The 11,595-nt window shown below is 37.3% G+C and overlaps 1 protein-coding gene across 1 annotated transcript; it reads left to right on the forward strand.

Moving 5' to 3' along the window:
- Positions 1–845: 845 nt before the first annotated feature.
- LOC145566388 (uncharacterized) lies at positions 846–3,979 on the forward strand. The gene is made up of 7 exons (XM_081625824.1): positions 846–1,172; positions 1,278–1,490; positions 1,703–1,876; positions 2,774–3,103; positions 3,211–3,327; positions 3,436–3,630; positions 3,749–3,979. Exons 1-7 carry the CDS (start codon positions 846–848, stop codon positions 3,977–3,979), a joined length of 1,587 nt encoding a protein of 528 aa, XP_081481950.1.
- Positions 3,980–11,595: the final 7,616 nt, after the last annotated feature.

Below are 11,595 nucleotides of genomic sequence, written 5' to 3' on the forward strand. Positions count from 1 at the left end.
TTCATAGTGTACACCTTCAGTGGTGGTTATACGGTCTAGTCTTGATTCATCACACATCACTTTCTTATAATCTATCAAAAGCAATGGTCAGTTATTGAATACTCCGTACTACAATTGTTGTGCTTTATGAGTTTCCTTAATTCAGTACTATTAGTTAAATTATTTTCTATTATTTAGTTCTATTATTTTATTTTATTTTACGTGTAGGTGGATGGCGAGCAAAATGGAGATGAAGTATAGTGCCTAGACGACTAGTCATCTAACAAATGATGCAAATATGTTGGCGACTCCTATTCTATTAAGTTCAAGTTTGTGAAGATTTGGAAAATTCGGCATATATATATATATATATATATATACGTTGGAATTTGTATTTTGGACGATTAAATTAATTATATAACTTTAGTTTATTAGTAGGGTGTCATACCAAAACAAGCCAGTAATATTTTGTAATGTACGTATTTATTAGCATTATAATTATTATATATAAATTTAATGATTTTTTGAATCTATTGTTAGTATATTTAAATTTTTAGTTACTAATTAGTGATTTACAACTAATATAACTAACTCAAATAATATTATATTACCGTTCCATTCCAAAAAAAATAAATAATAATAATACCGTTGCAGTAGATACGTACTCTATATATCGCTGTATTAGCTTCATCCGTTGCATTAGGTGCCAATTTCATCATAATTATTAGTCAGTAATCTATTGCCACGGATAATTTATGCCGTTGTATCAGGTATTGAGCTAACGTAACGAATCATAGATGCCGTGGCATTAGGTGTCATATACCGTTGCATTAGACCTACTGTAACGCCAACAGATGTCACGGTACATGGCCGTTGCAGTAGGCCTAATGCCACAGATTTTGACGCCTAATGCAACGGAATTAGGAGTTGCAATAGGTCAAAAATGTAGTAGTATCGTGTCTGTTGTAAAGGGCGCCAAATCTGGCTCTTCGTCAGATGGCAATAAACTTGGTACGTATAATTCCACTGATTGGCTCATTGACACTGGAGCTTCAAATCATATGTCTGGTAATGTTGATCTTTTCACTGATTTACATGACATTTCTTCTCCTGTTGGTTTGCCTAATGGGAAGAGCATGACAGCAATAAAAGAAGGAAGAGTTATTTTGTCTGATAATTTAACTTTTGATAATGTTTGATATGTTCCTGCTCTAAAATGCAACTTTTTATCTGTGTCTCAATTGTTAGAAAAACAATGCTATTTTATTATGTTCACTAACAAGCTATACATTATTCAGGACCGCAGTTTGAGGAACCTGATTGAAGCGGGGGTTCAATATGATGGGGTCAATATTTTTCGCCTGGTTTGTGCTCGGAATCTTCAGGCGAACAAAATGGTTATTTTAGATGCAAGTTTGTTATGGTATAGGCGTCTCGGGCATCCGTCAATGCAAGTTGTGAGCTCTCTTTCGAGAGTTTCGAGTAGCCGTAGTACTCATAGTAGTAATTATGTTTGTTCCTTTAATTGTGACATTTGTTTTATGGGGAAGCAACCCTGAAACTCTTTTCCATTAAGTATGAATAACGCATCTGATATTTTTGATTCAATCCATTGTGATATTTAGGGTCCAAATAAGATTGTTTCTAGTAGTGGTGCTCGTTATTTTCTAACCATTGTTGATGATTTTTCTCGTGCTACTTGGGTGTTTTTTATGGTTGGTAGATACGAAAGTTGGTTCGTGAGTTCTGTGCTATGGCTAATACTCAATTTGGCCATAAAGTGAAGGTGGTGTGTAGCGACAACGGCCAAGAGTTTCTTTGTTTAGGGTCTTTCTTTGCTAAGAAAGGTATTTTACATCAGACGTCGTGTGTTGACACGGCTAAGCAGAATGGTCAAGTTGAACGGATACATCGTCATATTTTGAATGTGGCTTGTGCTCTTCGATTTTAGGCAAAATTGCCAAAGTATTTTTGGGGTAAGTGTGTTATGAGTGTCGTTAATTTTATTAACAGAACTCCGACTCCTGTTCTCAAGGGTAAGACACCTCATAAGTGTTTGTTTGGTCAGATGTCGTCGTATGATAGTCTGTAGATCTTTGGTTGCTTTGCTTATGCTGCGAATCGTCCTCGGATTAAAGATAAGTTTGATTCCCGTTCCCGTAAGTGTATTTTTTTTGGGTATCCTCATGGAAAGAAAGGTTGACATTTATTTGAATTAGATACTAATGAGTTTCTTGTTAGTCGGGATGTACAATTTTTTGAGGATAAATTTCCGTATGTTGACACTCTTCCGGATGATTGAAGAGTGTTGTGGGAAAAATATTTTTCTCAAACTCCGGTGTGGAAGGACGACAATGGGGACGATTTGATGTTCCAAGGTGTACGAGGGGGAGGAGATACGGCAAAAACTGCCCAGCCGCAGCCCCACCAGCAACAGGACCCCGCGGCTGCCTCCCCACCATCCCAGCTCCTGCAAGCTCGCAGGGATGACCTGCGCCCGCATGGTTTGGCAGGGAGCACCCCTACTACTACTGCCTAACCCACTAGGTTTCATGCCCGCAGGCTAGGACAGCAGCAGCCCCCCGCAATAGCAGCATGGCTGCGTGCCGCACCAGGCCAGTTCTGGGTAGTCCCCACCCCAGCCTGGTCTGGCTAGCTAGTCTGGTTCAGCCGCCGCTATGGGCAGTCCGAGCCACGGTCGACGATTCCCCGGCAGCCGATGGTGGAAGTTCTTGGTGGTTCGCCTTGTTATGGTGATTTTTGTGATGACGCGTAACCTAGTACTATTCTTAAGCAAGAATTAGACGACGAGAATGTTGTGATATCACCGTTGTATTTAAGGGGGAGTTCGTCGGACAATTTGGGTAAAGGTCAATGTGAGAAACGTCCTCCGTCGTGGCATCATAATTATGTCACGCAAACCATTATCACTGAAAATATAGACCCCACTCCATCAATTATTGTGCCTCCTCAATCACGTTCGTCAAGTAAACCTTTCCCTATAGCTTGTCATGTTGAATATAATCGTTTTTCTATGAGACACAGGTGTTTTCTTGCGACAATCACTAAAGGAAAGGAACCGTCTTCTTTGAAAGAGGCAGTTAAAGACGTCGATTGGCGTAAGGCGATGTAAGATGAGATTGATACTTTAGAGCGTAATGGCACATGGACCATTGAGGATCTTCCCCCCGAAAACGAGCAATTGGTAGTGGTTAGGTGTACAAAATCAAGTGCACTGACAAGTTGAAGGTGGAACGTCTCAAAGCTCGTTTGGTTGTTCATGGCAACCGACAGGTTGGAAGTGTTGATTATAATGAGACATTCTCTCCCGTTGCAAAAATGGGTACGGTACGTAATTTATTAGTTGTTGCTGTGTCTTTGAATTGGGAGTTACATCAGATGGATGTTCATAATGTAATTCTTCATGGTGATTTGGATGAAGAGGTGTATATGTAGTTTCCTCTAGGGTACGGTACTTTGACACCTGGCAAAGTTTGCAAGTTGCAGAAGTCTTTATATGGCTTGAAACAAGCCCCGAAACAGTGGCTTTTGAAGTTGTCTACTGCTCTGCGAGGTTTTGGGTTTAAAAACTCATATGCTGATTACTCTTTGTTTAGCTATGTACAAGGCAGTGTTTCTTTACATGTTCTTGTATACGTCGATGACTTTATTATTGAAGGCTCCTTTCATGATGCCGTTGTTCGGTTTAAAGCCTATTTGTGCAAATGCTTCTCTACGAAGGATTTTGGTTTGCTTAAGTATTTCTTAGGCAATGAGGTTGCTCAAAGTCTGGAGGGCATCTTTATTTTCTCAACGAAAGTATGCTTTGGATATTTTGACTGAGGCAGGGATGTTGGGTTGTAAACCCATTGACACTCCGATGGAGCAAAACCATCGTCTTACACATACTTCCGATGAGTCGTTTGCTCAACCGGAACAGTATCGTCGGTTGGTTGGTTGGTTGGTACGGTGTATTTATCAGTCACCATACCAGAGTTGAGGTATTCAATGCACGTGTTGGCATAGTTTTTAAGTGTTCCACGAGTTTCTCATTGGGATGCGGTCATTCGTTTCTTGTGCTATCTCAAGGGTAGTCCGGGACAAGGCATTTTGTTGTGACCTATGAAGGATAAACTATTGACGGCGGTTATTGACAGTGATTGGGCGGCGTGTCCGTTGGCTCGGTGTTCCTTATCAGGGTATTTTGTTTTCTTAGGTCGTTCCCCTGTTTCTCAGAAGACTAAGAAACATCCTACAGCTTCCACATCATCGGGTGAAGCCGAATACCGGTCTATGGCTTTCACTACTCATGAGTTGAAATGGTTGATGAAGTTGTTGCTTATTCTTGGTGTTAATCATTCACAGCCTATGCAGTTGTTTTGTGATAGTCAGGCAGCCCTGCATATAGCTAAGAATCCGGTGTTTCATGAACGTACGAAGCATATTGAGTTAGATTGTCATTTTGTTCATGATGAGTTTCTACCTCATATGTTTCGACAGGTCATCAGTTGGCAGATATTCTCACCAAGGCTCTTGGCCATCAGCAGTTTGGTTTTCTGTTATGCAAGTTGGGCATTTGCGATTTTCATGCTCCAACTTGAGGGGAAGTATTAGAGTCGGTTTGGTATATTTATGTTAATATTGTATTTATGTTAAGTTTATCTTGTTAGAGATTTAGAGATTTAGAGATCAACGGTGCTCTAACCGTGTTGGTCTTGCAAAACACTGATCGACGAAACGCACAGCGACGAACACAAGAAGCTTTGGTCATGACCTACAATCCAAGTAAACGACAAAAGAGAACAATCGACGTCGGCTACACTGACATCCTTTGAAAGGGTGAGGAAAGTCGCCGTTTAAACGAGAACATCGGAGCGAAACGAACCCCAAGGAAAATCTAACCTTAGCGTCTGACGCCAAACACCCAATACCTGAACTATGAACCTAGTCTTCAGTGTTCAGCGTCGACGCTGGGATGCAAGGGGCATCGGCAAACAACGAAAGGCCTAAAACACAAAAGCACAAAGTCCTCGACGAACGCATTGTGTAATTAAAGTGAACAGCCAGAAAAAAAAATCTTTGTTCAAGTTTCCTATCTTTTTCTATGTCTAAGTGTATTTCGAAATTAATAAAGTCTATTTTTTTTGTTACGCCTACCTTAACTGTAATTTTAACTTAGTCATTTTATTATAGTTTTAACTTAGTCGTTTTATGATAATTTTATACTTAGTCGTTTTTTGCAAAAAGCTTTTGGTTCACATTACACACAAAACATGCAACAAGTACATGTGACGAGCAAACAAAAGCAGAAAGCAAAGTTCCATAATAGAAATAATCGACAAAGCCGCAAAGATGTTCAAAAGAACCACTTACATTCAAGTGGAAAAAAGCACAAGAAACAAAGAAAAAAAACAAGCGATGGCCTTCAAGCAATACATAAGCGGAAACATAAACCATCACAAGCGATGGCCTTCAAGCATCAGCATCAACCTCGTCGACATTCAGATTGTCGACAACATCCTTATCAGCCTCATCAGCTCGAGCATTATTGTCGATACCTTCGTTTGTCAGAGGCGGCACCTCAACACCCTCGGTAGGCTTAAGAGAGCCTTCGTCGACAGTAGACGACACCCCAACAGCGACAATGGACGAGGGAACAATGACTGACGGAGATGGTTCAGAATCCGTAGTTGAAGCTATTGCAACATCCTCTCATAGCTTAGCAAGTGTCCCGCCATTAGCCAGAAAACGATTGATCGCCCCTTGAGGTCGCTGCTCTGCAGCTTTTCCTTCAAGGTATTCCTTCATCGGCTTAGCCTGAGCTTTATATCCAACTCTGCAACCTCGTCCAAAGCATCTTCCAACTCCTGCGTTTTCCAACTCCTGCAACTCAGGCGACAATAATATGGTTTTAGGAATGTTACTTGTTTTCTGCAGCGATAAAGCATGAAGCTGCTCCATCCTGTCGACCATCGACAGCGGGGACGAAGCCTCCGCAGGAAGTCCTCATTTCCTCCTCATCCGTGCGTCTTACTCGGCCTGAGAAACGCTCCGTCCCCTATGAATACCTTGCGCAGAAGATTCTGCTGAAAGAAACAGGTATATTAAATAAACGACTAAGCATGAGATACAATGATAACGACGAAAAGATCGACATATGCTAACGCAAGACTTAAGAGTCGACATTGTTTCTTCAGAATCTTCGATCCTCTAAGGTGTATTCGTCGCCTCCCTCTGTCTCTGTCCCGACGATTCACCAATTGTCTGCCTTACCCTCGCAAACGTCCTCTCCGAAGGCCTTATCTCAAGAACTCTCTTCACCTTCAACGATGATGCCTCTGACGATTCAAGAAATTCCAAATTCAAATCTGTGCAATTGAAACCAAGATGAAACAATTTAGCCAACTTTAGCCCTAGAAAATAAACATTGGGAAAAGATACTTACCCTCCGTCGGTCACCCCTCTGTTAATCAGTCTCCTTCAACACCCAGAGATGACTTCTTGACATAAACGAACCACTTTGACCAACCCCTATCGTTGACATTAGTGTTCAAAACTAACCGATCCCCCCTCTTATGTAAACTAACAAACCCATCCTCCTTCATCTTAATTTCATATGCTACTACCAAATCCTCCAAAGTGAAAGGATCATCCTAATTTTTAGTAACTCCCTTCAAAACAGACAAAAATCTCCAACTAGAAGGCATTAGCTGTTCAGGACTCAGTCCCAACACCTCAGAGAAAGATCGAATTAAAGGCAAAAAAGGGAATTTAACCCCCGTCTCCAAGAATGGGTATCTAAAGAACACAACAAAGCCCTTGGGGCAATCCTCCACCTTCTTTTCTGGACCCGGGATATGAGCAAAGGTAGTTTCAGGAAACCCTGCCATTTTAACGAAGCTAGCCATCATATATGGCGCCATCGACGATTTCTCCTTGGTCATCGTTTTCCTCTATGAAACAACCGTCCCTTTTTTTTCAACACCGCGAAGAGAAAACCTAGACCTAATTTTGGGTGTTTTGCTCAATATTCTCCCAAATTAACTAATAAAGTAAAAATTGAAGTAATTACCCGTCGAATGAAGCTAAAAGAAGCTCGAGATCACCAATGAGCACCGCCTTAGAATCGCCGGAATTTTTCTACACAAGAGAGAGAAAGAAGAGAGAGAAATCAAGAAAGAGAAGAGTGTGGTTATTTCGGGAAGCGGGAAGCGTGTGGCAGTAATAAAAGAAGAAAAGTGACGGTTAAAGAGAATGGGAAGTTGAAATAACTCCTTGAGATAGTTCATTAAGCGTAATGACGAATCTTCCCCTAAGTAACTTCTTTTTTGAATTTACAATTTTTTCTTTTTGTTTTTATTTATTTTCTGTGATTGCCAAAAATGTATATAGTTATCCATATTTAGCAATTAGGGGCAAATTTTATGGGTAAAATTCTATAATTCAAAGTCAACGAAAGTCGACCAATGTCAATGACAGGATCAAGCTTCGACAAAGACTGAAGCCTTGACGAACAGAAGCCAGTTTCGACGGACGAAGGACTCACCAACTGTTCTCCTATTTTCTAGGAAGTGATAAGCGTGGAAGACTAAGTCTCTACCCAGCTAGATACAGCCGTTAGTGGGTTGAACTAGAGTGAAGATATTGAGGAGCTGACTCCAAGAATCAAGGAAGGAAGTTTATCACCTTGCAACGGCTAGGGATTAACCCTAGGCATCATCTATATAAAGGAAGGGCATCATCAAACGAAGAACACACCACAACTTAGCTACCAATATACTCTAAGTATACATTGTAACTCAATTCCTTTGATATTTTTCCATAGTGAAAGTTTGGTAGATCCTCATTCTACCCGCGATTTTTACCTTCATTGGGTTTTCCGCATCACCAATATTTTGTGTCATTTCTTTATTTTTGCATTACTTTCATTCACGGCTTTATTTAGTTGATCCGTAGCCTAGATTTTTTTATTCAATCCCACCTGACGAAAATTAGTATAAACAGTGCCACATGGATAATGATATGATAGCACATATAAAAACTTAAACCATATTGGAACCTTTACACCCCCTTAAAATTTCCAAACTTTTATTACTATTGATTATTGTCCTATCAAGTGGACAATTATTTTACATAGATTCACCATAAATAAAATTCCTTTTTACTATATTGTATTTGTTGTTTTTTATTTCACAATGAATGTCAGTTGTTACTTAATTAAAATTAATGAATTATTATTCGTTAACTTGAATTCCAACCGTTACTAAGCATTTTATGCAAATCCCAACTTAATTGTCAAACATACATATATTCTATGTGTTTTTCACCATATGCCCATGAGTTTTTTGTTTATTCACCATATACCCTTGAACTTTTTGAAATTCATTATATACCCCCGAGTTTTCACAAAAATACACCATATACCTTGATAACTAATGATTGTTAATTTTATCAATCCTTAGAGTTAATTATGAATCGAAACCACCCTAAATACATTCTCGTACACCCGAAACCACCCACATTCTTTTTTCCCACCTTCCAAACCACCCTAAATTTCCTTTTCTCATCCACAAAATCAATTATACGGACATGATTATGGGGATCTAGAGTGGTTTCGGGGGCTGGAGAAACGAGATGAGTGGTTTTGGGTAGGGCTGGCAAATGGATCAGATTGGGTCGGGTTCGTGTTTGGGTCAGCTGATTTCAGGTCAGCTACCCCTTAACCCGAACTTGATCCATTTAAGTTTTCGAGTTAAGAACCCCAACCTAAACCTGATATTTTCGGGTTCGGGTGAACCTGAAAGTAACCTGAATTGACCTGATTTTTTTACCTAGGTTTAAATCAGGTCATTTTGACCTGAAAATGACCTGATAGTAGCCGGGTTTAGGTCAACCCGAATGTAATCGGATTTGACTTGATTTTTAAATTAAGTTATTTAGCAAGTCTAATTAAAGATTAGATACAAAAATATAGTACACTAAATAAATTACAAACCAATATTCAGAAGCAATCAATGTTTTTAATTTTTTATACAGACTTTATACAACATAGTTCTCAAATAATGTACAAAGTTAAGAGACTTGAAGCAAGTTGAAGCAAGAGGATGTTTGTAGCGTGTGAGGATCCAAATCTGCTAAAAACCATTAAAGTAAACATCAATAATAAAGGACTCAATCCCTACAATATAATAATATAACAAACAGAAACAACAATTAAAACAAAAAATACAATATTGTATAAATTATGGTTTTAATAATAATTAAAACAGCAAACAACATCAAAATTAGGCTTTGAATAGCATAGAAAAACAAAAAGAACAACAATAGAATTTAGCAACATCAATTTAGCAAAACCGTATAATCTATATCAACAAAACAATTAAACAACAATTGAATTTAACAACATCAATTTTTTAGCATGTTAAAAATCTAAAAAAAATAAAAAAATAAAAAATAAAAATTTGTATTAGAACAACAAAAAAAAAGTATAAAGAAAAATTCGAAATAGAAATTACCTTGAAGGTTGAAGTGGTGAATCTTTAAACACTTAAACTATGAAGGAGAGGAAGATCTAAGGATGGAAAAACCGAGAATGATTGATTTGGATCGGATGTTTGATGAGTTGAGAGTTGAAAAGAGAGAGAGAGAGATAGAGAGAGAGAGCGCATAAACGACTGAGTGTGTGTGAGGAGAAGGCGTTTAGGATTTTAGGGTTTTAGATACTACGGAGTAGTTACCTATTTGGGCTTGGGCTGAATTTTAATCAGGTTTGTTCAGCTTATTTTTTTTCGTTTTTTTTTTTTTTTTTAACTTATAATGTTCCGGTTATCAGGTCTGGTTCGGGTTTGACCCGACCTGATTTTGACCCGAAAATATTTTCGAGTTATATGGGTCAGTTTCGGGTTGAAATTTTCGACCTTAACCTAACCCATTTAATTTTCAGGTCGGGTTCATGTCAACCCATTTAAGTTTTCAAGTAAAAAACCTCAACCCAAACCCGCTATTTTCAGGTTGGGTTTTTCGGTTGGGTCAGTTTTCAAATGGCTACAATAATATTGTGGCCATTGTATAACATCAAATCATAACCGTATATATTTGCCTTACATTTAAATTAAAAAAAATTTGACAAAAAAATAAAATAAAATAAATGTTCTTATGTTCTTCTTTCGATCGGTTTCTTCAATTCCTTGTTTACTCAATATTTTTTCCCTTTACTTCTTTTTCGATCTTTGTTCCCCATTTCTCTTTCAGTTTCATCATTGTTTACTCAATATTCATTTGTGACTGCGCTCATAATTATTTTTTGGGTTGCGGGAGGATTAAGATTTACTCCGTACATAAGGAAAATGCTGGAGAATTGGAAAATTCTGATTATTGTCGAAGAATAGGCCAAGCCCCGTCGAGGTCGATTTGTTGCTAGTCTTATTCAAAGAATTTAATGGTAGCCACTTGGTTTGGATCATATAGATACTTATTTCTTACTCGAGTGGATAATAATCTAATCGAACCTTAATAAACATAATTTGATCAATTTGAACCTGATAAGCTTGTATATAATACGGTTCAATTGCTTTTTGAATGATCTTTAATAATTCAACTGATTGTTATGATGCAAAATGTGGCATTTTTTTACATAGTAATCCTTTTTTTTTTTTTTTTGGTTAAAATCTTCAAAAATAAAAAAAGTAATCCAGATCAACAGTTTATGTTAGTCAATTCAAATGAACGGTTGTGATTTGATTTAATACAATGGCCACAATTTTATTGTGGTCACTCAATAGTCATCCAAAAAAATTTCATTTTTTTTTATTATTTAATTTAAAGTAATGTTTATTATATATCATTATTCTAATTTAAGGTAATTTTTTCATTTTGTATTTAAATAAAATCCGCGATATTGCCCGAGCCACAAACTAGTTAAGCATTAAAAATAAAAATTAAAATTAAAAAAAAAAAAAAAAGAGCTACCATTTTCAATTAATTCATTAATTAAATTGTTGTAGAAATTTATGCCCTCTTTATTTACGCCACAAGGAATGGTACCATCTGCATGGGTCTAAATCCTCTATTCCACTAATGTGTTCCATTCCATATCTCATTCAATTTGATTGTCTACGTCATTTCAAACATTAATATTCTATATTTTATTTTTAATAGCAAACTAAATTAAATAAATTTTTACATATTTTATATTCTAGTCCATATCTCTCTTTTTTTTCTCCTTTATACAACTACGTTTAATTCAATCTCATTATTATTTTTTCTTTATACTACCTCCATAACTCTACTAGGAATCCAAATTTTTTTTTTAGTGACCTCAATTTATTCTTTCTCTAAATGCATTCATAAATATTAAAGCACTACAATTCACTTTAATGGATACTCCACGAGAAGTATTGACGAGCAATTTCGTGTGTATGTTCCCAGCTTGCTTTAATTTATGTGTGTATGTTTTCTGCATTTTCAATTTTCCTAAAAGTTTTGAATTTACAGTCAAGTTGTATCTTTATTATGAAATTTTATAATAATGATTGATATGCTCTGATTGTTTTACCATGTCTATCAAGGGTTCTTCGTAGAGTTATGGTGGTAGTATAAAGAAAAAAAAATAATGAG

This window comes from Chenopodium album, chromosome 11 (assembly GCF_948465745.1).
Source record: "Chenopodium album chromosome 11, dcCheAlbu1.1, whole genome shotgun sequence".
In the NCBI taxonomy this organism is placed as follows: domain Eukaryota; kingdom Viridiplantae; phylum Streptophyta; class Magnoliopsida; order Caryophyllales; family Amaranthaceae; genus Chenopodium; species Chenopodium album.